This window comes from Castor canadensis, chromosome 19 (assembly GCF_047511655.1).
Source record: "Castor canadensis chromosome 19, mCasCan1.hap1v2, whole genome shotgun sequence".
Classification (NCBI taxonomy): Eukaryota; Metazoa; Chordata; class Mammalia; order Rodentia; family Castoridae; genus Castor; species Castor canadensis.
Genome location: NC_133404.1, coordinates 8,033,820 through 8,060,232, shown reverse-complemented (window position 1 = coordinate 8,060,232; position 26,413 = coordinate 8,033,820). Strand labels below are relative to the sequence as shown.

The window sequence follows — 26,413 nt, the reverse complement described above, 5'->3', positions numbered from 1 at the left end:
CTTCTGCCTCCACCTCCTGAGTGCTGGCGTAACAGGAGTGCTTCACTATGCCTGGCTCTATTTTGCTTTTATTATTTTTTTTGGTTGCTGAGTAGCTATTGCACCTGCAGGCATTATGTCCATGTTTCAAGCAGGTGGAAGGGCAAAACAGGAAGAAACTTTTTTTTCTTTTTTTTGGGCGATACTAAGGTTTAAACTCAGGGCCTACACAATGAGCCACTGTGCCAGCCCTTTTTTCTGGGTTTTTTTGAGGTAGAGTTTGCAAACTGTTTGTCCAGGCTGGCTTCAAACCTCGATCCTGATCCTAGCTAGGATTACAGACGTGAGCCACCTTGATAGGAAGAATCTGCTCAGTCAAAATGTCAGTAGCCACCCTTAGCTTCAAGAAGGCTGAACTGTGGTAGTTTTAGCTTTATAGCTTTTATATTAGAGAAAGGAAAGGAAGAAGTGCTTGAGAATGGGTGGTATTGAGCCAGACTGGACTGTCTGCCTCACTTACCTAATGTCCTTTCTTATTTAGTTTTTAGACAGGGTGGAACACAAATTATTTGAGTTATGCTTTTTTTAAAACTATGTCCTTTTTGCTTCACAGATTTATACTGAGGGTACAGAAGTGGACCCCTAGATGTTAACTACATTTTGATCTTACATGATTCCTCTCTTGGAGAATTGCCTTTTTGATGTTCTGGTGCTGCCTATTTGGCACTGTACTCCAGTGACTACAAATTTAGAGATTTTGAGTGACTCTCTTAAGTAGATACCCGAATTTGAAAACATACCTGCTTCCGAGGCAGAGGGCAGTCTCTGTTGCTGGACTAGTCAGAGACTGCTTTCGGCAGGAACTGAGGCTTGGTGTTGGACAAAGAGCATATGAGAGAGGGCACTGAGCCTTAGAGAATTAGAGTGAACAGCATCACGGAAACATGAGTGAACATGCTGGCGAGGGAGAAGGTAGCAAAGAGACTGGCCAGCCTGAAGTGTTCTCTTACCAGAGGATTCAGCAAACAGTGGGACTGTTATTTAACAGGGCTTACCTAAGGTAGTGCTACTTTTCTTTTAAGATGAATATGGTATTTCCAGAGTATCAAACAACTGAAACAAATATGTGCCGTATGAATAAAATTTCCAAACATGTTCAAAAACAAATAATATCTAGCGTCATATACCAACTAGAAATAATTTTTGTATGTGTAAACTGAGTGTAACACTTGAACATTTCAAAAGAAGTTGCTGTTCTGTCACACATTATTAAAGTCTTCTGAATAATAATAAGACATTTCAACTACAAGACAAATGAAGATTAAAAATAGCAATAGTGCATCTTACAGTTTGAAGTGTTCATTTTAGAAGTAGCTATTCTTGGGCAGTACAGTCTTGAGTAGTGTAAAAGCTCAGGCCCCTTTTTTATTTCAGGTCATCTCATTCACACACACCCCTCCTTTTTCTTCCCCCTTCCTATCTGTTTACTTTCATAACCACAGTATCACTTAGTTGTCAAATAGAGCCAGAACTTCATGTCCAAATTCTACCTTGCAGCTGGGCATGGTGTTTCACACCTGTAATCCCAGCATTCTAGAGGCAGAACAAGAGGATCAAAAGTTTGAGGTCAGCCTGGGCTACATAGCCTACTTCATAGTGAGACCTTGTCTCAAAAAACACACAAAAGAACCCCCGAGGACTTGGGCTGGGGACTTGGCTTAAGTAATAAGAGTACCTGCCTAGCAAGCTTGAAGCCCTGTGTTCAAAACCCTAGTATTGCCAAAAAAGCAAACCTAAAAACCCCCACAAGGGCTGAGTGGTAGAGTGCCTGCCTCATTTGCAAGTCCCTCAGTTTGTCCCCAGCACGACAAAACAAATGAACAAACCCTCCCTCGCAATCTCTGAAAGAAAATCTGTATTTACTATTTTAGTAGAGTTTTTAAGTGTTTATAAGAATTATGAAATGAGCCACACGTGGTGATGCACATTGTAGTCCCATTTACTTAGGAGGTGGACATTGGGAGAATGGAGATTCAAGTCCAGCCTGAGCGAAAAGTTAGTAAAATCCCATCTCAGCAAAACAAGCCTGGTATGGTGGTAGGGGTCTGTAATTCTAGTTAAGTGAGAAGCCATAGGTAGGAGGTTTACAGTGTGAATTGCCCATGGGGCAAAGTTTGGAACCCGTACCTGAAAAATAAAGCAAAAATGTGCTGGGTGCATGGCTGAGGTGGTAGAGCACTTGGCCTAGCAAGCATGAGGTTCTGAGTTCAGACCCCAGTACCACAAAAAAAAAAAAAAAAAAAGAAAAGAAAAAGTATGAAACATCAATAACATCACTGAAAATGTAGAAAATCTCATGTGCACATACAGGTACTAACAAATGCACTGCTTTTAATGAACATACAGTATGTATTGTTTTGTAACCTTATTTTCACTTGGTATATCAAGAATATCTTTCCATGTCATTGAATACAATATCCCTTGCTGTCTGAATCTGTTTGATGAGTTCCAGTAGTAAGGGATATCTGGACTTTATGTAGCTTCCAGTGGCTTCTCAGTGTTGCCAGTCTGAGTTCTCATGGCTTAGTTAACAGACATTTGAATGTCAAGGTTGGTAACAACTTTCCTCTATTAAAAGGGCTACTGATGTCTGGTGTTTTTTTCTGTTTTGGGATGCTGAGGATTGAACCCAGGGCCTCATGCATGCTAGCCAACTGCACTCCCATTGAGCTGTAGCCCCTAGTATTTTTGTGCAAGCTTATCGTTGCATAGAATTGTTAGGTGGAAAATGTGCTGTTCCTTCCATCCCCATCACATACTTATTTTTACTCTTACTATTTACTGTCTATTCCTATCTTTACCCTGGACTTTTAAGGAAAAACATGTTGCAGCTTCTAGATATCCAGAGACAGTAGAAGAAAGTAGTCAGACTTCAAAGGAATGAAAATTTCTAAGCCTTCACTTAAAGGCTGCCTGGTCCTTATCCCTGTTTCTGTTCTTTCTTTTCAACTATCTAACTCTAGTTTTCAGGCTCCACAACCCACTTTACTCATTTTGAATAATGCCTACCTAGCATCTCCACTGTTAACCATTCCTTGTGTATTGAGACCAGCTTGTCAACCTCTAGGTGGCTTTTTCACCTGTTGTTTTAACCTATTTTGGCTGGACTTGGTCCAGTTATTTATTTCGTGTAGTGGGGAGGGAGTTTGAACTGGCTTTGTACTTGGTAGGCAGGTGCTGTACCATTGAACCATACCCCAGCCATACTGACCTGCTGGTACAGTTGTCTTGCTGTGTTTTCTAATCTTTTATCTTCCTTGGAATCTGGCAAGAGCCATGAGTTGAGTACACAATGAAACAATTTACTTATACATAGCTCATTTCTTAGAATTACCTTTACCTAACATTCTAAATAGAAGGTACAGCCACGCGCTCACCACCCTAGCACCATGTTCAAGGGTCTTGGTTTCAGCTCTGCCTTTTATTACCAATGTCTGCCCTTTGATTGCAAGAAAGATATACCTAGTAGTTCAAATGAAGAGGGTGTTATTGTGATGGTATGAAACTCCCAAGCCAATGAACTGTGTTTGTCTCAAGAGAATAGGCAATGGATGAGAAGTGGTTTAGCTCTTTGCTTTTAATCTTAGGGATTTCAGATTTCTGCCCTGCTCTGCTCTCTCTGTTGATTGCAGACAGCTTGCTCACTTTGTACATGGACTTATATGAGAACCTCAGTTCCTAGCTTTGCTCCTAACACCTTTGTGGTTCAGTCTCTGTTCTGATTACAGATCCTTAGAGATAAGTCCAGTTTCCTCAGGGTATATCTTTTCTTACCAGGTTGTTGGTTATTGACCTGCCATGGGATCAGTGGTAGCCAAGGAAGTAACAGTGAGGACTCATTTCACAGTAGCAGTTTAGATAGGCACTACAAAGTTTATGTCTGTTGTGTTAGCCAATAGTGCCACCTTACATGTCATCAGGAACGAATGAGAATAGTGTTTTCTGCAGCTCCATCAATACCTGAGGTGATTTTTCTTGGTTTTCAACCTTTATCAGTGAATGAAAAAAACTGAAAGAAGCACGAGTGTGGTTTTCCTCCTGTCTTCTTGGACTCTCCCAATGATAAGAGTGGAACAAACAAGCAAACCCTCCCACCCCCAGGTCAGTTTCCTTTTCCATCTGGCCCAGTTCTGGAGAGTCAGAAATAACCTTGACTCCAGTCAGACGTGGGTATGAGTTAACCTTGCCGCCATGTGTGGTGGGATTACATGGGCTTTTAAGTAAGCTTCCTAACCTTTTCTCCTGCCTCTGGCCTTGAGCAGTTTTTAGTTTCCCTTGTAGTCACTCTAGCTGGTTCTTTCATAGCCCCCAGCTTTCCTTTCCAATCTGAACTTTAAGATGCCACCACCTCTTTAAGGCTTTTTGGCAGGTGTCAAAGAGTAGCTGTGATTCCAGTGTTTCTCCATTCATTCAGTGTGCTGTGGCGCTCTGTCTTACTCAGTTACCTAAAGCCTGCTTGTTAGCCAGTTAACACTGATACTCCTTATGGGTGTTTTCTTTATCTTTTGAGTGAAGAAGCTCACCCATATCTCTGCTTTCAACACCGCTTTTCCTCCCAGTACCATTCTGTTTCCCACTTAATAATGGCAGTAATAAAACCACTTAGACTGTATTGACATTACTTTAGTTCTATAAGTTCTGTTACCCACCTGGCCAAGATCCCATACTACTAAGTATTATTACCTACTGTGTGGTAGAAAAGAACCATGAACAAAAGTCTGATTTCAAAGCCTATGCGTGTAAAAACCTGTTAGGTCAGTGGTTGCAAACTCACGCTTAAGGGACCAGAGGCACCTGAGTAAGTGGTGACAATTGTGACCAGCAGGAGAGCACATGCCCTGACGTCATGTATATAGAGAGGTGCTGCTAAGTTCCAACAGAAATGTACGATGCATCAATATTGAACAGTTTTCTGATTTTTACCTTGGGAAGTCAGAAAATTGGATTTTCGTGTGAACAGTCTCTGGTTTTTAAATGTTGACAACTAGGTTTTAAAATGTGAAAACTGTGCCAAGCAAACAAAACATCTACAGGACAATAGTTGGTGACCTCTGTACTGAGAGAGACACTGTTGCCAAATCTTTGTAGCCATTTAGCCTTGATTAGTGGGATCTTAGCCCTGGGTGCCTGGATGTGGCTTTCATCAGCTGCCTCCCATATAAAATAGCAGATCTTAGCATCTGTTTTTAGAGCTTGAACTATTTGTTGAATCTTTCACTAAATTATTGGTCAGAAGGATAGCTCATATCTGGGCACCAGTGGCTCACGCCTATAATCCCAGCTTCTCGGGAGGCAGAGATCAGGAAGATCACGGTTTGAAGCCAGCCCAGGCAAACAGTTCGTGAGACCCTATCTCGAAACGACCCATTACAAAAAAAAAGGGTAGCTCATTTCAGAAGCATACACCCAAATTGGATAATCACAGTTTGTCACTTGTTTCTTCAAGGGAAAAGGGTTTCTTGAAGAAAGTCGATAATTTAGCTTACAACTCAAAACAATACCTCAAATGTTTTTCTTCAGGCAATCATGGTATTTTGATATTGAGCAGAAATACTGTATATGTATTTTTCTTTGTTGCGCAGAATATTAAGACTTCAGCAGTTGAGATTTTTTTTTTTTTTAATGAATATTTTAGCCAGGCTCCAGTGGCTCACATCTGTAATCCTAGCTACTTTGGAGGCTGAGATCGGGACGATCGTGGTTCAAGGTCAGCCTGGGCAAAATAAATAGTTCACAAACCCACCATCCCTCACTGGGTTTTTTTTGGCAGCACTGGGGTTTGAACTCAGGGTCTCAGGCTTGCTAGACAGGTGTTCTACCACTTGAGCCATTCTGCCAGTCTCTTATTTTTTGTTTGTTATTTAAAAATTAAAAATTTCACCATTGCTTTTAAACTATAATTGCATATGTCACAATGGTGAAAAAAGCAGTGTATCAGTTGGCCTCGAAGATTCCTTGAAAGGATGTGGGGCAGGCATGAAGGTGGAAAGATGACCTAGTGTTTGGACTATGGTGGTGGTGGTAAAGTAGAAAGTAAAAAGATGTGTGAAAGATAAGGATGACGCCTGTGTTGACAAGCTTCTGGGTTGGTGGTGGTTCTGTTGGTAGAGCTAGGAAGCACAATGGGAGGTGGTGATAAGAGGCAGGACAGAGGAGAAATCGCTGAGTTCAGCTTAGGTACTAGGGAATTCAGGCATATCAGTAGATGTTCAGGAGGCAATTAGGTGTGTGGTTTTGGAGTTCAGATGACAAACACTGCAGAGAAGTATTTTAGGATTAGTGGAGCACAGGCTTTGGGTTAGATTCCCACACTGAAAAAAAGGAGAAAAAGAATTGTTGGTCAATAATGAGACATAATTGATATTATAGGAGCAATTAAAACCCTAAGGAGAGGGTATAGAGTGAGAAGTGAGCCTAAATGTGAACTTCAAGGAACATTTACATTTAAAGACGTGGTTAAGAGGCTAGCAAGGGCACCAGAAGAGGACTGACTGCCAGAAAGTGTTAAGAACTGTGAAGGATCTAAAATTCTACCTTCTGTCAAAGTTACCAAGTTAGCCTGGCAGTTTCATGGATGTTGGTGGAAGGCATGTGACTTCTGGATCAGAGACATGTATGGTTTATTACCCACAGCAAAGCAGTATCCTTAGTAGCTGTATCTGTGTTGACTTCCCAAGCTCTACTTTTGGCAGGGTGATGGTGAACAGGACCAGGTAATATGTGCACAGTCAGTGGCTGGTTACAGAAAAAGAATTGTGATTTAAGGGACCAGAGTCCTTATAATTAATGGGCAGCAGGCATTTGTCTGCCCTTTGTTCTGGGGGAGACCCCGTCTCCCAAGGCTAGCCACCACAAGGACATCTTTGAGAACATAGTCTGAAACAAAGGCAGTGATTGTTTGCTAGTCATGCAGAAATATCAGATGGGGACATGGAAAATTGTCTTCCAATAATGCCTATAATCCCAGCGTTTGGGAGGAGAATGCAGGGAGTATCACAAGTTCTGAGCTAACCTTGACTGCATAGTGAGTTCTTGCTACATAGCAAGACCTGTCTCAAAAAAGAAAACTAAAGGATGCTGTGGAAGCCAGGAGAATAAGAGTGTTCCAATAACTAAATTGTTAGCGTCAAGTATTGCTGAGAGGATATTAGGACTCTAGCTAGACCTGCTTCGCTGATTTTTTTTTTTTTTTTTGGTGGGACTGGCATTTGAACTCAGGGCTTTGTGCTTGCAAAGAAGGCACTGTACCTGAGTCACACCTCCAGTCCATTTTGCTCTGGTTATTTTGGAGATAGGGTCTCATGAACTATTTGCCCTGGCTGGCTTCAAACCGTGATCCTCCTGATCTCTGCCCCCTGAGTAGCCAGGATCACAGGCGTGAGCCAAGGGCACCTGGCTACCATGCCCAACTTTGCTAACTTTTTTGAACTAATCTTGGAGTATGATTTCTTATTCTCCACTTCTGCCTCTCAAGCAGCTGGGATTACAGGTGTGCCCCACCACACCCAGCCTTTCTTAATGTTTTAAGGATATAAATCAGATTGTTGTGGGCTGAGGAGTGAATGGAAAGTATAAAAGTATACGTTGGGAATATAGAACGTTCTTTCGCAAAACTTAATTGAGAATTTAAAGTCAGAGGTACCAGGAAGATTTTTTTTTGTTGTTAAACTGTGGCTAGAGGCTGTTTAACAGTCCAGTTTAAAAGTAGATTGCAGGAGGAGAGATGATGACTGATGACTGTGGGGCCTAAATTGGTCAGTGGGAATGGAATTTCACGCCTCGGAGAGGTCAGCATTTGATAGGAGTCCCAAAGATGTTGCTGCTGCTTTTTCTGGAGACAAGGTCTTGCTAGGTCACCTAGGCTGACCTGGAACTCTGAACCCTCCTGCCTCAGCCTCCCAAGTGCTGGGATTACTGGTGTGCACCAACTCACCTGACGATTGTTTAAAGAGTAGGTGATGGTAGGAATTAATATTTGAAGGCTGGAAACAGATCAGAAAAACTGATTTTTATAATATTGAATTATTTGTCATCCTTGATTACCTAGGAAGGTCCCATTAAAAAAAAACAAAAAAACCCTAAAACCACCACCACTACAAAAATACCACATCAAACTACATTCCATATCCCCCAAAGTAGGAATTACATAAAAGACGGACAACAGATGTTGGGGAGGAACAGAGAAATGGAACCCTCATTTGTCGTTGGTGGGAGCCTTTGCATAATAGCTGAAAATTGGAAACAGTCTAAATGCCTTCAGAGGGGAATGGATAGACAAGATTTAGTACAATGCAGTACCATTGAACAATTAAAGAAATAACGGTAGACATACGTTCCATTATGTAGCATGCTCCATGACAAAAAGCCGGATCCAAGAAACCTTACCGAATATTTATAGGAAGTATTCAGAAAAGGCAGACACTGTGGAATTAGTGATTTCCTGGGATTGGAGAGGAGGTGAGGATTAACAATAAATGGGTACAACAGAGCTTTTGAGTTGATAAGAAAAGTGTCCTAAAACTGATTCATAATACTGATCACACAACTTGGCAGATTTACTAAAAATCATTACCTTGTACACTTGGAAACGGTGACGTTTCAGATGTGCAAAATATGCCTCCAAAATTATGGGAAAAAAAGCAGTTCTTGAGCCAGGGAAGTGATGTGGGGTGGATCAACTGAAAAAGCAAAACAGCCAGGGTTGGTGTTTTCTTGGGCAGATAGGATAAAAGAACAGAGGGGAAGTTAAGTGTAGCATTTTCCCATACAGAGCCATATAGAACCAAACTGCAAAAGTAAGGAAAGTACAGTCAGGCAGGTGCTATAAGGCAGGAAGTAAGTCACTTTGAGTTAAAGGACAGACATGAGGGTGGGGACGGGGAGGTTTGGAAGTTGAGGGAACTTCTGAGATGGTATAGTTGGAAAGTGAGAGTATGGGTAGGCGGGGAGGGGAGAATAGGGAGGAAGAAAGGGATTGAGGGCTTTCCTGAGCCTTTGTACCTGTTCCAAATCGAGATGTGTAATTAATACTGCTAAAAAACAAACCAGAGCATCTGTCTGTTCTCCTACATTTGCTAGCTTGCTGTCTTGTTGCAGTACTACTGGAATATCTACTTACAGGTTACTTCAAGGACTAAAGCACCTCGATACTTGCTCTTCAGTTGGTCTTAGATAAGCAACTACAGCCATTATTGCTGGAAAAGTTGAGAAAGAAAATCATATTAGTGACTGCACTAATTAAACCAAAAGCTTTGTAGCTTAAAACAAGCATTTATTCTGTTTCTGTAGGTCAAGAATTTCAGAATTGCTTAGTTGAATCATTCTGGCTCAGGGTCTTGAGTGAGATTACAGCCAGCTGTTGGTTGGGCTGCAGTCACCTGAAGGTGAGGCCTCAACTAGGGGTTAGTGCTGCTGATTGTGGAAAGGACTCGGTTCTTCCCCATAGGGGCTCCTCAGTACTGCTCCATTGTCTCATAACAGGCAGCTGCTGGCTTCTGCCAGTGCCAGTAATCCAAGAGAGGAAGGCTGAATCCAAAAAATATTTATATCTTAGCCTTGTAAGTCACACACTGTCATCTTTGCCGTGCTCTTCCTAGCCACACAAGCAGAACTGATTCAGCAGATTACATGACCCCATGACTAGCCAGGAGGTGAGAATTACTGATGCCACCCTGGAGGCTGGCTTATCAGCAGGGTGAAATAAAAAATTAGGTGGTGGTTTTGGTGGACTACTCTCTCCTTCCCTCCTCCCCCCACTCCTCTCCTCCTCCCCCCTCCCCCTTCCCTTCCCCCTTCCTTTCCCTTCCTGCAGTAGGCCTCTATCGTTACAATCTATGAATTTAGACAATTTTTTAGTGACGTTGGGATTGAACTCAGCCTCCAACTTGCTAGGCAGTTGCTTTACCACTTGAGTCATGCCTCCAGTCCTTTTACTTCTTACTTTTTTTTAGTTTACTTTTCAGATAAATACTTTGGTTTATTTTTCTGAGACTGCAGTCTTCTACCTCTGCCTCTCTAGTAGCTAGGATTATAGATGTGTACCACCATGCCTGGTCCAAATTTAGACAAATTTGTGATAGTGCTTCTTAATGAAAAAATGTCTAGTTAGTTCTTCTCATAGCACTCTTAATTTGATAGTTGCTTTTATTTTTTCAAAGGATATAGTTTAAAAAAATCACCAAGCTGGGCATTGGTTGTGGTACACACCTATAATCTTAGTACTCAACGAGACTGAGGCAGGAGGATCATGAGTCTTAGGACAGCCTGGGAGACCCTGCCTCAACAAAACAAACCCCACCAAGGTTAGAACCAAAGCTCCCTGTTCTCCCTACCCAGTGCCTGCTTCCCAGAGAATTTCCAGTTCTCTTGGCTTTTTCTTTTTTGTAGTTTTCTCCATATTATCACAGCCTTCTTTACAATTTTTTTTTTAAATTGGCAATTTAATTGGTTTGAACTCAGGGCCTCACACTTGCTAGGCAGTCATTCTACCGCTTGAACCACTCCACCAGCCCTTAAATAGTTGTATTTCTATTTCTTGATTTTTGGGGCGGGGATTATTTTTCTCAGTTTTAGACTTTAGTAACTTTATACTGCTCTGGAAGATGAGAATTTGATAGCTCTCTTTGACACATACCTATGTACCTCATATATATATATTCTTTAATCAGTCTAAGTGGATTGGAGTCCTTTATTATAATCTTTAGCTATTTGATCATTTTAAAAATTTATAGCTCCCTTTTTTTTTTTTTTTGTGGTACTGGAGTTTGAACTCAGGGCTTTGCACATAGCTAGGCAGGCACCCACTCTACCACTTGAGCCACATCTCCATAACTTTATCTTATCACTATAAATCTCAGTCAGTCCGTGTAGTAAGTGACAGCTGCACATTCCTCTTATACAACTTTGTATTTTTTCTAGAATTAGTGATTACCTTCTTCTTTAAAAAGTGTACATTGTGCAAAGTTAAAGGGTTTCATTGTGGTATTTCCATACTTCATATAATGTACTTTGATATTGTTCATCCCCTCTGTTAATTTCTTCTTACCATCTTTCCCCTTCCAACTCTCCTGTTGGCCCTGTTTCACTTCTATGACCTTGTTTTTTGTTTTCTCCTAGCTTCCACAAATGAGAGAAAACGTGCAATAGTTGTCTTTTGGGGACAGGCCTACATCACCTAGTAAGATGCTCTTCAGTTGCATCCATTTTCCAGCAAGTGACATAATTTCATTCCTTATGATGATTGCTCTTTTTTGTTCACTTAGCTTCCTATGTCCTTATCAATAATTCATCTCCACTCTCTCCAAAAGAACTAAACTCCTCCTGGTATAATCGAGTAATTTGTCAATTTTCCCCTTTCTCTTGGCAGCATCCCATCTGGACTTCATCTTCTCCATTTGAGACTGATTGCACTGTGGCTTGCACAGCCATGTCCTCACTCACTCAACTATCCCTCCTGTGGTGGAGACCATTTCCTAGATTTCATCATTTCCTAATTTTTGTTTATTGCCTTGTTTGGTAGAATATATCTTCCTGAAACTTACTAAGAAAAAGTGCCTGGGAAGCGAATTTTTGCCCAATTACTTGATAGTTCCCTCTGTGTATAAATCTGTAGGCTGGAAAGCTTTGTTGCCCATTGCCCAGCCTTGAGCACTCCTAAGCAAGCCTAGGCCATCCTGATTCCAGGTGTTTCAGGCTGTCCACTCACCATGTAGATGTTTAAATTGGAGCCTTGTCTGCTCTCTTCTGCTTAGTCCCTTACCATCAGCCTTTTACTTTCTATTTCCAAAATTGTGTTGGTTTTATTTTTTTTTTTTCATTTTTCTTTTATTATTCATATGTGCATACAAGGATTGGTTCATTTCTCCCCACTGCCCCCACCCCCTCCCTTACCACCCACTCCGCCCCCCCCCAATACCCAGCAGAAACTATTAAAATTGTGTTGGTTTTAGTTCTTCGTGGATTTGTAACATTGTCATTTCCTTCTTTCCCTCCTTCCCCTCCTTCCTCCCTCCGTCCCTCCCTCTTAGTTTGAACTGAGAGCCTCACCTTGCTATGCAGGTGCCCTACCACTTGAGCCACTCCCTCAGCCCCATAATCTTGTTATTTCTTAACTTTTGTCTTCGTGGGCTTCAGAAGAAAGTGTTTACCGTGTTTTAACTAGAAAGCTGAAGAAATGCTTGCTATAAGACACATTAAGCAAAAGAAACTTCCTGAGATTATTTTTAAAAAATAATTAACCATGAGTCAATGCCCTGTATAGCTATCCTTATCTCAACCAGCAAAAACCCTTGTTCCTTCCTATTATTGCTTATACTCTCTCTACAACAAAATTAGAAATAAGGGCAAAATAGTTTCTGCTGGGTATTGAGGGGGTGGGGGGGAGAGAGAGGGGGCAGAGTGGGTGGTAAGGGAGGGGGTGGGGGCAGGGGGGAGAAATGACCCAAGCCTTGTATGCACATATGAATAATAAAAAAAAATAAATGAAAGGAAAAAAAAATTAATCTTACATATTTAATTTCTGTGACAGTGTTTGCCTTCTCATTATCTCCAAATGTCTATTAAAAAATTTCCTTTATAATTCTCCTTGGTTTGGGAGACTATTTTGTTTCTTACTGATGTAAGGCTGAAGACTCACTTTCTTTTGTATTCTGGAATTTGAACTCAGGGCCTACACCTTGAACCACTCCAACTTTTTTTTTTTTTTTTGTGATGTGTTTTTTTTTTCGAGATAGGGTCTCACAAACTATTTGCCCAAGCTGGGCCTGCTGAGTAGCTAGGATTACAGGCATGAGCCACCGGCACCAGGCTGAAAGTAGTATTTGTTAACAAATGTTTTTCTTTTCGGTGGCACTGAGATTTAAACTCATAATGTGCTTCCCCACTTTGCTGGGGTGACAGGAGCATAACACCACATTCAGTTATTGGTTGAGATAAGACGTCTCTGAAACTTTTTTCTCTGGGCTGACCTTGAACTGCCATCCTCCCCATCTCTTCTTTAGAATTACATGTGTAATTCTGGCATTACAGGTGTGAGCCACCAGGGCCCAGCTAAGAAATTATTTATAATAGTAAAAACCTGGAAACAGACTAGATGTTTATCAGTGGTAATAAGCTGGAGTATACACAAAGAAGTCATGCTTGGCTAGATAGATTTTCAATCAGGGATGCTCAATCTTTATATAAAATACTTTATTATCTTTTCTTTGGTAAATCTTAAACTTACATGCTTTTGTATATTATGCATATGTATTTCTAACCCCCTCATAAGGGAACTTGGTATACACTATAGATACTGCTTTGCATTGTTTCTTTTAATGATACAGTCTGGAGATCATTCCTTATTAGCAGTTAGAACTCTTCATTCCTTTACTTAGCTGCATTGTAATCCATCATGTGGATTGTCACACTGTTTACCAAAGTCTCATACTAATTCAGTCTTCCTTTAGTATTCTAAGGAAACACTTTTATGGCCAAATTGGAAGTGAGAGTTTCAATGATTGAAAATTACACTGAACTCTTCATTATATCCTCAAATTGTAATCAAATCAGCAGTAAATGTTTTATCCAAGCATACTGATTTACTTTCAAGCTTGAAACCATTTTCAGTGGGAATATTTTAAATTTATTACAAAGTTTTTTAGACAGTTTATTTTTTCATAACAGGGTGTGTCTTCATTATTGTATTTGATATTCTAAGTTTTTCAGTGTTTCTGTGTCTTCTCTGAATATCAAGTATTTGTCTTGGTTACAGTCTGATATACCCAAATCAGTATAGTACTTGGTGAAAGGTTCAGCTCTATTTTTTTTTATAGGAAAGTCAAAGTTAACATGAGTGCATTATAGCCATGTTTATTGGACTAAAAAGTAAATTTTTTAAATTGAGAAAACAATGCCTCTTTAACTCTTTGCTATATACATATGACTTTTCTTATTAACAGTGGTATTTTCTCTTGAATCAGATGTTCTGCCTTACTCAATACGGGTCCTGTTGGAAGCTGCTGTACGAAACTGTGATGGCTTTTTAATGAAAAAGGAAGATGTTATGAACATCTTAGACTGGAAAACCAAACAAAGCAATGTTGAAGTGCCCTTTTTCCCTGCCCGTGTTCTTCTTCAAGATTTTACGTGAGTGATAGGTTTATTTTTTCATGAATGAGTTTTATAATGTTCTCTTTAAAAACTTCAGACTCCCTGAAAGATGGCTCTGTTGGCTCTCTAACTTGAAGACTTGTGTAAATTTAAAGAAGGTGCCCTTTCTAATGGAAGCCATTCAGTAAAGGTTACGAACTGCTTTCCGCCTGCCTGCTTGTTGTGGCTGCTTGTCTCTACATGGTTACTGGGTTTGTCAAGCTTCATGTTTCCAAGCCTTGAGTTCCTGGAGGTCCACTGCATAGCACCTGTCCTTCCCAAGTCTTCTGTCATAGTGATTTCCTGAAGGTCCACTGCATGGCACCTGTGCTCTCCCAAGTCTTCTGTCATAGTGATTTTCTGAAGGTCCACTGCATGGCACCTGTGCCTTCCCAAGTCTTCTGTCATATTGAATGTCACCGTAGACTCCCATTTGTTTAGGTCAAAAATCTAGGAATTAGCCTTGATTCTTCTCTTAATACCATGTCACCAGACACCAACAAATTCTGTCAGTGCTACCATGTTGAAATTCTTTTTTTTTTTTTGTGGTTCTGGGGCTTGAACTCAGAGCCTACACCTTGAGCCATTCCACCAGCCCTTGTTTTTTGGTAATTTTTTTTTCAAGATAGAGTCTCTAGGATTACAGGTGGGAGCCACTGGTGCCTGGCACCATGTTGAAATATTTCTTCCATCTCCATCACTGTCATTCTGGTTCTAGCTTCATATTCTCTCTCTGTCTCTCTCTCTGTCTCTCTCTGTCTCTCTTTCTTTCTGTGAGGAGAATTGGGGTTTGGACTCAGGGCCTTGAGCTTGCTAGGCAGGTGCTCTACCACTTGAGTTATGCTCCTAGAGCCACACCCCTTAGCCTTTGTTTTAGTTCTTTTTCTCATAAGGCATTTTTGCTGGGGCTGGCCTCAGAACATGATCATCTTACCTACACCTTCTGAGTAGCTGAGGTTATAGGTATGAACCACCACACCCAGCTTGTTTGTTGTGATAAGGTGTTACTAACCTTGCCCCCTGGACTGGCCTCAAACTGCAATCCTTCCTATCTCTGTCACCTGCGTAGCTGGAATTACAGGTGTGAGCTACTGCACCTGGCTCCATTTTCTCTTACCTGGGCTGTAAAGGCAATAGACTCGTAATTGATATCTTTGCTCCCACACTTCAGCTCTGTAGTCTGTTCTTTACACAGTAGGTGAAGTGACCTGGCTAAAAATATTAATGAGGTCATATCATTTCAACCTGCACCATTTGGAATAAAACCTAAAGGGTGTTGAAACACCCTGCTGGATCTGGGTGTCCAGGGATTACTTATTGTTAGAATTAGTCTTTTAATTTTTTTTTCCAGTGGGACTGGGGTTTGAACTCAGAGCTTCACACTTGCAAAGGAGGCACTTGAAGAATTAATCTTTTAACTAAGTTTTGAAGAAGCCTAGGAGTTGGGTTACACATCCCCTATACCCCCTCCCCAGTCTAGTTCATGTGCCACTGCTCCATGTACCCTGTGTATGCTGCTATTATAGTACTGTTTCATAACCACTAATTTATTTTACCTAAAAATTCCTTGAGGGCTGCAAGTGTATCATATTCAGCCTCCTACCATTGGCATCAAGCCCGTTGAAGGCATTTGGCACATGCTTGTTATGTAGCTTGATATCTGGAAGATGAAAGTAAAATAGCTAAAACTATTTTGGACAGTTTTGAGACAACATAAGGCACTGTGTGGGGGGAGTCACCCTAGGGCACAGGGAGGAGCTGTCATCTCAGCACTCACGGGACTGAGGCAGGAGGATCAAGAGGTTAAGGTTAGCCTACGCTGCATAGTGAGACACTGTCTCAAAAAACTTTAATGCAGAAAATTTCCTCAGTTTCCTTGATGATTACTTATGCCTCCAAAAGTCATCTCTTCCATTATTTTTGGCACATCTGCCCCTGACTCTCAGGTTCTTAGATAATAATTTAAGGTAGTTCTCATTAAACCAGGGCACATTTAAGTTGGATCATAAGTACATTTTTCAAAAATAAATACCAACTAAGCTGGGCACAGTGGCACGTGCTTTTCATTCAGCTACTTGGGAGGTAGAGATTGGGAGGATCATGGTTTGAGGCTAGGCCAAGTAGAAAGTTAGTGAGACCATGTCAACAAAATGAGCTGGGCATGGTCCTTCAGTTCTGTAGTCCCAGGTGTGATAGAGGCATAGGAAGGATTGTTGTTCCGGCTGGCCTGGGCAAAAATAATGAGGACTGATCCCAAAATACTAAAATATAAAAGGGCTTGGGAATATGCCTGCCTAGCAGGCATAAGGTTCAAACCCCAGTACCGCCAAAGAAAGAAAAGGGAAAAAAAAAAAAAAAAGCAAACTAAAAAGTAAGTAGATGTTACTCATTTAATAAGCATATATGAAAACAATTCGAGTTATAATTTGACTTTTCTTTATTTTTTAGTGGAATACCTGCCATGGTGGATCTTGCTGCTATGAGGGAAGCAGTGAAAACCCTTGGAGGGGATCCCAAGAAAGTCCATCCTGCTTGTCCGGCGGGCCTCACAGTTGACCATTCTTTGCAGATAGACTTCAGCAGATGGTACTTTACTGCACCTACTTACAAAGGCCACTAAGCATGCCGTTCACAAGTAGCTAGTACTGAGGATACGAATGGTTTGTGCCAAAGAAACCCATGCCACGCTTAGTGTTGGTTAGCATCCCAAAGGAAAAACTGGTGGAAAGTTTATGGGTTGGTGACATTTTCTGTACTCAGTCTGAGTTTAAAGCTGTTTCCATGTTTGTGTATTTCTGTTGCCATATTTGATAGGGATGTATAAGACTGGCACCTGCTTTTTGGAGTAAATACCTGAATTAAGCCTTCACTTCTTTTTTTTTGTCACAGGGTCCCACTGTTAGCCCAGGCTGGCCTCATACTCTCAGTCTTCTTGTTTCAGCCTCACGTGGTTGGTATCGTGGGCACATGCCACCAAGCCCAGCTTCCTTTGTTGGTTTTTTGACCTACTTTCAGAAAGAGTCTAAAGATTTGTCATTAATTGATAGTTAAAATTGCTGAGAGAAGAGTTTTGGGCGGGGGCAATACTAGAGTTTGAACTCAGGGCCTCACACTTGTTAGACAAGCACCCTACCACCTGAGCTGTATTTTCAGGTAGGACCTTAGGTGTTTGTTCAGGCTGTCCTGGACCAGGAGCCTCCTGAGGCTTCCCATGTAACTGGGACCACAGATGTGTACCACCGTGCCTGGCCTGTTGGTTGAGATGGGGGTCTGGCTAAGTTTTTGCCCGGCCTGGTCTTGAACTGCAGTCCTCCTAGTCTTGAAGTTTCATATACTTGTAAGACCTCTTTGACCAAGGGCAAGCTACGTAAAAATGTATTTCTGTTGTCAGGTGTAAGTCATCTTTTAGATTCCCAGGAGTAGCAGATTAACATTGCAGTTTATTATAGCCCACAAGAGAGTTTTATGCTGTTAATAAACTGGCTCTGTACTTTGAAGTTGTTATGTGAAAAAATTATTTTGGCACTTCCTTAAACTTAAATTTGTATAGAATATGTGAAAATAATTATATTATGTTTTCATCTCTATAAATTAAGTTCTATTTTTTGTGATCTGGGTTTTGCTTTTGACACACAAGTTCAGTGATGATTATTTGCTTCTAGATGGTGTTGCTATTGTGCATTTTCTGAAGAGCAAAGTTTCTGTCACATTTGAATGTTTTTATTTTGTCTCCTTTTTTGGGATAATAGTGCAATACAGAACGCGCCAAATCCTGGAGGTGGTGACCTGCAGAGAGCAGGAAAGCTGTCTCCAGTTAAAGTGCAGCCTAAGAAGCTTTCCTGCAGAGGCCAGACTCCCTGCCGAGGATCCTGTGGTTCTGGAGAGCTAGGCCGAAACTCAGGAACCTTTTCTTCGCAGATTGAGAACACACCCATCCTGTGTCCTTTCCATTTGCAACCAGTGCCTGAGTATGAGAGTGTTGCTGTTAACGTCGAGTAGTGCTAGGTTATTTTTCAGTTCAGGAAAAGACATTCATGTCCTGTCTAGATTACATTTCTGTATGTATTCCATGTTGTTCCAAATGAAGCAAAGTTAGTTTATAAGTACAACTCTGTTTCTATTCCTTAGGAAGCAAACCTTAGGATTTGTCTGTAAAAATATATTTTTAAAAATCCATGGAAAATTGCTTTTTTTTGTGGTGCTGGAGCTTGAACCCAGGCCCTGAACATACTAGGCAAGTACTCTACCACTGAGCTTTATCACCAGCCCTGTATTTGTTGTTAGGTAGGCAGAAAATGGAATCTTTTTCTATTTTCATTTTTATTAGGATATATTTGTACAGGGGGGTTCATTGTGACAATTCTGAATACTTACATTGTACATTGGTTAGATCGCCCCCATCATCCCACCCCCACAACCCTCTTCCTATCCCTCTGAAAGCAATTGCAAGATGTTTCATTGTTCGATTTCATACATGTCTGTGAAGCCATCAGCTATTTCCTCACCTTTATCTCCTCCACAGAAAATGGAATCTTGTTTTAAACTGAATTTTTAGTTTAGTGAATTTGTACATTGATATACTCATTAGTCATTCATATTTCTTTTGTGAATTCTCTGTATTTAGCTTTTTCCTCCCTACTGTAAAAGGGTTTCTTTCCTCCCTGCCCCTGGTACTGGTGTTTGAACTCAGGGTCAACAACACTCCACCAAACCATTTTTGTGAGGGTTCTTATTTGGGATAGGGTCAAGTGAACTATTTGCCTGGGGCTGGCTTTGAACTCAGATCCTACTGATCTGTCTCTTGAGTAGCTAGGATTACAGGCATGAGCCACCAGCACCTGGCAAGGATTTCTTATGTTTTATGCTCCATTACAAGCTCTGTTAAGAATGTGGTGATTCTCTTATGTTACAAACCTAATGAGCTCTTTTAGATAAATTATTTCCTATGCGGTAGCATGGAAAGTAGTACATGTGCGTAGAAAAGGATGCTGGTCCTAGGGTTTGGTTAGATTTCCCTAAGAGGTAAAATAGGAGTTCTGTGGTTTAAATTTAGGGAAGTTGTGTTATTTATTCCATTGTTAGTAGACTATAATTTTTTTTTATTTAGTAAAAATTACCCTTTCAGGTTTCTTCTTTTTTTTTTTTTCTTAAATTACCACATTTAAGATGTAGAGTAGCTAAGAGAAATATCCATGTTATATGCTGATGCTACATAGTACATTGATTTGTCCTCCAACTGGATCTTAATTAAGTTTTGTCTTAATTCTAACATTCGGGCTCTGTTCTTACACAGCCTTAGATTATGGTGACCTCATTTGCATTTCATCTGTAAGGACCAAGTGTGATGTGGGGGTCCTCTGCAGTGAAAGGAGAGCGGCTTTATATAATCACTCCCAGTTTCCCTGACTGTTAGGGTCATGCTGACTTCAGAGATTAACACCTCTTAGAACTTAGCTTTGTGAAAAGGAAGAGTTGTTGAGTCAAAATCATTGTTTTTTACAAAAACGTTTTATAACTGCAGAGTGAAGTGTTTCCTGACATGTTTTTACTTCTAAAAATCTAACCTTGTATAAAGTTCCCCTCCATTTTGACTCTAAATTACAGAGGGTTATATGATACTTTCGGCTTTGTGAAAACAGTAATTCTTTTCTGTTCCTTAATGCATCAATGAAGTATTAATTAGAAATTCAAACAAGAAGTGGAAGGGTAAGAAGTTGAGCTTACCATTTGACACTGGAAATCATTGCCTAATTTTCAAGTCAGATAAGAGCTGATGAGTATGGGTGGCACTTTTTAGCCCTAAGTGCTGTGGAAAGGTGAAGTAATTGAAGTGGTTTTAGGATGCTGTGTCCCTGAGGTCCTGAGCAAGAGCTCACGCAGATGTGCTGTGGCCGGAAATGATTGCTCAACCATGAATTATTAAAGTAACCTTTGCTTAAAAAAATGTTGTCGATTTAAACTACTTTATCTGGGCCCTAGAGGACATACATAATTTAAGTTATTTTGATAGTCTAGTGAACACATAATCACCAGCTGGCACTTGCAGTAAGCAACTTAAAGCCATTTGAAATAATTTTTTGACATACCCATTAAGTAAAAATAGTTTCCTGAAAATGGTAGTAGGTTTACTTGCTTAGAGGTAAATTACTTTTATCTTAGTTTAAATAACGTGAAATTTGTTTATGACTTGTAAAGTAAATTAGAGGTTTTTTGCAAAAGATTTTTTTAAGCTTTAAGATGATGTTGAGGTGTTTTCATTGCTACATAGTGATATCTGTTCCCATATCTCCATGTAACTGGCACAGGAGCCAAGTGGGTAAGAACGTCCACATTTATTATTGAACAGACTACTGCTCTCTCCTTTCCTTGCAGTGGAAATTCCAGCACAGCTTGCCATTTCATTTTTATTATGGCCTTAGCCAAGTGTCACAAGGCATTTCACATAGCATTTTGGCAACTGGTAATGGATGTTGCTTCGTTCTACCTAGTAAGATAACTCCTTTCCTGTATAGCTGTTCGATGTATTATGTAAAGCAGAAACAGCTTCGTCATTGAGAGAGAAGTTAATTAATTCTGAGAAGTCTAGTAAATTGGTCTTCCAAAGGTATTTTTAAGTGTTTATAATGTGTGTATATAAGAATGAAGACTTAGAAAGAAACAAGCAAGACTTTCTTGTTTTCTTATGATACATTTAATGCCAGCTTTTCTTCCTTTTAGACCTGAAACAGTGTTAAAAAACCAAGAAGTAGAATTTGGCAGAAATCGAGAGAGGCTTCAATTTTTCAAGGTACAAATGATTTGGGGAAATTTTGTATTGATACTGGTAAAATATTGATATGTACCATTTTATTTTTATGTTTTTATTTTTTGGTGGGACTGGGGTTTAAACCCATGGCTTCACACTTACAAAGCAGGCCCTCTACCGCTTGAATCACACCTCCAGTCCATTTTGCCCTAGCTACTTTTGTGGTGGGATCTTGCAAACTATATACCTTGGGCTGGTCTCAAATCTCAATCCTCCTAATCTCAGCCTCCCAAGGAATTAGGATTACGGTTGTGAGCCACTGGCCCTTGGCTAATAGGTGCAATTTTTATATATAGACTTGTGGCTTTGAAGACTTTATTGTTTTGTTCTTCCCAAACCAATAATCCAAAATCTTATTGGAAACCCTCGTATAAACAAAATTGAAAGCAGTGGCTCAGGTTCAAGTGAGTTTACAGGTCCTGTTCATTGGACCTTCTCCCTAAGACTACTTAGAACACAGTTCAGTAGCACCCTGACCTAGTTTTTAAGTCTACAAAATGCATACTTAGATTCAGTGTCTGCAGATTTGGATTTTTAGTAGTATTGTAAACTTTAAATTGACCGTTTTGAGTGGTGGTTAACATTTCTAGTACAAATATTTATATGCTGATAGTGAATACTAACACCTGTGTTTCTTAAATCTAAACAAAATGTAGTGGAGTTCAAGAGTTTTTAAGAATGTGGCTGTCATCCCACCTGGAACTGGAATGGCTCATCAAGTAAACTTAGAGTATCTGTCCAGAGTTGTTTGTGAAGACAAGGACCTCCTCTTTCCAGACAGCGTAGTCGGCACAGATTCTCATATAACCATGGTCAATGGTTTGGGGATTCTTGGGTGGGGTGAGTAAATGACTAAATATCTTTGCTTTCTTTTTGGGAAAGGATGTCAAGAACATTACCCAAGAACAAATAGCCAGTCTTCATAGCCTCTTTGAAGCTCTTTTTTTTTTTTTTCCATCAGTTGTGCTACACCAACAACAAAAAAATCTTAACTCAGGAGTTTGTGAATTGTGTGGTGGAGGATTTTCACACTGCCAGCACAGCACCTCCATTTGTGATGTGATTTCAGGGATGATGATGAGGAGGAGGAGGTCTGTGACAGTGTTAATAATGGCTCTGACTGGTACTGCCTTAAATCCTTCAGCAGCATCTCCTGCTGCTTCTGTAACTCTGGATTTCTTATGGGCATTTTATTAAAGCCCTTCCCAACCTGGTACTTTCTATGCCATTTGCCACACCATCTAGAGGCTGGCCATTTATCCCGTAAGTGGGCTGTGATCTTTTATACCTCATGACTACCCCTCACTAAGCTAAGAAAACCCCACTCTGTACTTACTCTTTTACATAGTGCAGTAATTCTTGATTTTTTTTTTCCATTTTTCATTAGACTGAGCTTCTTAAGGTTGATAGACTGAGCTGTACTCATGTCTATTTCTTGAGCATAATACTAAATTTATTAAATTTAATATAAAGGTAAAAACAGTAGTTTTTTAAACCATGTGAATAGAGTTTGGTTCAAGTAACTCTTTGTGAGTGAAGTACTGTGTAAGTCATGCCGATGAAATGCCCAGAGATATAAGTGTTACCATGCTAACGTAAGTTACCTTTAATTTTTCCTACTAATACACCTGTCTTTATTACTAGGAGTCGGAGGCATTGAAACAGAAGCAGTTATGCTTGGTCTTCCAGTTTCTCTTGCTTTACCAGAGGTGGTTGGATGTAAGTTAACTGGGCCACTCAACCCTTTCGTTACATCCATCGATGTTGTTCTTGGCATTACGAAGGTAAGTTAAACTTCTGGGAGCTGTATGCCTTACTGTGCGTTATTTTTATGTAAGTGGAAGAGCCCCACAAGAGCAGGGGTTTTGGTTCACGCCTGTATCTTTAGGTTTCACGTTATTAGCTGCATCATCGTAGTTATCATCATGGTAGTAACAGCAAATGTACAATATTTAATCTGCACAGATGTGTCATTGTTCACTTGACACGTGTCAACACATTTTTTCCTCATTACAAGTAAGTGAGATAAGTCCTGTTACCATTTTGATTCTTAGAAGACAGACACATGAGGCTTAATCACTTACAAAGGTTATAGAGCCAAAGGGTTAAGGAACAGGCCAAGAATTCTGACCTGTGCTGCCAGGTTCTCGAGTTCATGCTCTTAGTCCTTACGTCTGTTATGTATTATTGCTTCAGTAGGTGGTAGTGGGGCTTGAACTCACGGTTTCGTGCTTGCAAAGCCGGTGCTCTACCACTTGAGCCACACTTCCAAGTCCAGCTTCTTTAATATTTGATCCAATTATTTGTACTTTCTAAACCATTGCTAGATAATGCTTTCAAAAATATGGACTGTAGAAATGTGATAGTGCCAAACTTTTCTATTGGCTATATAGCATTTCTTTGAAGCTCTTTTTTTTTGAATTTTTAAAATACTGGCTACATGCCTTTCATACATTGGCTCAAGAGGATTCCTAGTAACTCTCTCCAGCTTAAATTTCTGCTTTTCACTAACATTTTTATTACTGCATCCCATTTTTAAAAAGTGATTGTACCTGGAAGATGTTCTGTACACAATTCCAATTTGGATCCCAGTTTCTCATCAGTTTTGGTTAAATTATTGGTCTGAAGGCTTTCTGGATACTCCAGGGCAAAAAAACGATAATGCCTCCTTCTCAGCGTTTAATATTGACCCTCTTCCTGATTAGAAAACACTGACCTCTTAGGGAAATGATTGATGCATTGTGTGGTACCAAAGATCAAGAAGTTATTTTGAGAATTGCAAGACTATTCCTGAAATAAAGGGAATATACCAGTTTTTTTGGTTTTAGAGAAATTCTTCAGACATCCCAAAAATTGATGCTTTTTAGACTCTCTGGCTGTTTTTTTCTTAGCAGTATTACTGTCTGTGTTTGACAGCTTATTGTTAGAAAGTTTTAATGTATTACATAGATTTATATTTATTGAGTATATTTCTTTTTTCAGGTCCCAGTCTATTCATGATTTTTATAAGATTAATTGTATTATTTTCCAATATATATTGTACTGACTCATCAATTTGATGAAGGCAACATTTGACTTAGTTTGTCTGTGTTTCTTTTATTCTTAAAAGTATAACCATAGTCAAGTGCCGGTGGCTACACCGGAGGCAGAGATCAAGAAGATCACAGTTTGAGGGCAGTCTGAGCAAATAGTTCGTGAAACCCTATCTTGAAAATACTCAACACAAAAAATGACTAGCAGAGTGACTCGAGTGGTTGAGTGCCTGCCTAGTGGATGTGAGACTCTGAGTTCAAACCCCAGTGCTGCCCCCAAAAAGCGTAACCATAAATGTAAAGACATATCTTTGTTTAAGGCTTTGACTTTCCCTAAGAGTTTGGATTAAGCAGTCCTGAGCACTTCTAGGGTCAGGATTTGACTTTATTCCTAGATTGGGGGTTATTTTACTCTGTCACCTCCTTAGGCATTCTTCCCATGCCATTTGAAGACCACCTTACAATTTAGTAAAGATGAATACTTGTTTTGGTTACTTGGCAGTAACTAAGAATGATTTTGGAAGGAATTAAGTTTGAAATCACATGATGCTGTAAAGATTTGGTCCAGTAGTTGTAATTTGAAGAATTTTTATAGAGAACATATCATTTTAACCTAACTGTACAGTCTTGTCAGTATGTTAGTATATCATGAAATCTAAGATAACATGTCATTTGAAGCACCATTGCTTTATGTACCACTAAGAAAGAACGATGTTTGCCGTGGGCTGTGAGGTGTACCCTGACTTCAGAGTCACTGACGTGACTCATAGCCGCCTTGACTTTCAGGTCCCATGTGTTTATTTATTTTGGTCATACTGGGATTTGAACTCACACTAGGCAGGCACTCTGCCTCAAGCCATGCCCCTAGTTCTTTTTGCTTTAGTTATTTTTCCAGTAGGGTATTGTATTTTTGCCAGGCCAGCCAGATCAGATGGCACCACCATTCCCAGACTTTTATTGATTAAGATGGGGTCTTGCTAACTTTTTGCCTTGGCTGGCTTCAAGCTGAGATCCTTCTGATGTCCATCTCCCCAGTAATTTCCATCTTCCCAGTAGCTGGGATTACAGGCATAAGCCTGGCCCCCAGGTCCTTTTTCTACTGTTTAACAGTGATGTTAAAATACTTGTGAAACCACAATGGATTTATGTTTTATGTGAACATGAAAGAGTTTGTCACAGTAAAAGTTAGATTTTACAGTTTTCAGGAAATCCATGGTAAACTTACTGCTAATTTTTTGTGTGTTTCTGCATATCCCTAAAGCACCTCAGGCAAGTAGGAGTGGCCGGGAAGTTTGTTGAGTTTTTTGGAAGTGGTGTTTCCCAATTATCTATCGTTGATCGAACTACAATAGCAAACATGTGTCCTGAATATGGTGCTATCCTCAGCTTTTTCCCTGTTGACAATGTGACATTAAAACATTTAGAACATACAGGTAAGAGAACGTAAGATCATTAGAATAAACGGGTTGCATTTCCAATGTATCTCTCTGACAGTATAATCTATGTCATACATGTTATTTAATATTCATGAAATTAGCTTATTTTGAAACAGGGACTTAAATCTTGTCAGATGTCTCTAAGTGTTGTGTCCTCAAAACCTAGTCCCTTGTGATCCACTGACCACATTTAAAGGATTTATTCAAGCCATCGATCCGCCCCTCGCTATTCCCATAATGATGGATTCCTGAACCCATACTCAGTGATGAGTTTTCACTTTAGTGGAAGTCAGCTTGAGTATATTCATAACTGTTCCATTCTACAACCAGGAGTTGAGGATCTGAGCTATCCTTCCATAGAATAAGAAGCACGTAGTTTTATCAAAAGCAGCATAGGGTTACGGGTTCCAAATCTTTTCATAGAGTGACTAACTAGGATCTTTGACCACTCTGCTATTGAAGGTCTAAAATAAAAAGTACTTACAAAATGAGAATGTGTTGGTATTTCATAAGGCCACTATTCAAGAAGTAGATGTTTTTGTTTCTCATTTTCCTTGCCAAGCTTCTTAATATGTTTTAGGAGATACATTCTATATTCTTACGTTTGGGGCACATTATAAGTGAATTAATTGAACAGCAAAATCGATGATGGTTCATATGAAACCCTGGAAGGAATGGGCCTGAAAATTGCAGAACTCTGATACCTGGAGCTTTTTTGGTAGAATATAAGAGAGAAATGTTTGGGGGTGGTACCTCATTATTTACATATTAATCTGAATTGAGATTAGTGATATTGTACTTTGTGACAAGTTTTTCTAAAATTTAGTGGCTTAAAAAGCAGCAGTAGTCACTTACTGCCCCACAGTTCCAGTGAGTTACTGATTCAGAAAGAGTTCAATGGGACCATCTTGTCTGTGCCTCATGTCTGGGGCCTCAACTTGCAATCCAGGGTTTGAAATCCTGCAGGACTGTTT

At 40.0% G+C, this 26,413-nt stretch overlaps 1 protein-coding gene across 4 annotated transcripts in view; it reads left to right on the top strand.

Annotated features, from left to right (window-relative positions):
* Positions 1-26,413, top strand: part of Ireb2 (iron responsive element binding protein 2) — a 51,452-nt gene that overhangs the window by 4,401 nt on the left and 20,638 nt on the right. For 2 of the 4 annotated variants that reach the window (XM_074061608.1, XM_020157576.2), the window contains exons 3-9: positions 13,998-14,163; positions 16,615-16,752; positions 17,916-18,134; positions 20,884-20,953; positions 21,628-21,811; positions 22,616-22,755; positions 25,265-25,436. In XM_074061608.1, the coding sequence (XP_073917709.1) occupies positions 13,998-14,163; positions 16,615-16,752; positions 17,916-18,134; positions 20,884-20,953; positions 21,628-21,811; positions 22,616-22,755; positions 25,265-25,436 (1,089 nt within the window). Of the gene's footprint in view, positions 1-4,035; positions 4,141-13,997; positions 14,164-16,614; positions 16,753-17,915; positions 18,135-18,188; positions 18,401-20,883; positions 20,954-21,627; positions 21,812-22,615; positions 22,756-25,264; positions 25,437-26,413 lie in introns of those variants that run through there. The other 2 variants (XM_020157577.2, XM_074061609.1) reach the window with 2 other exon arrangements.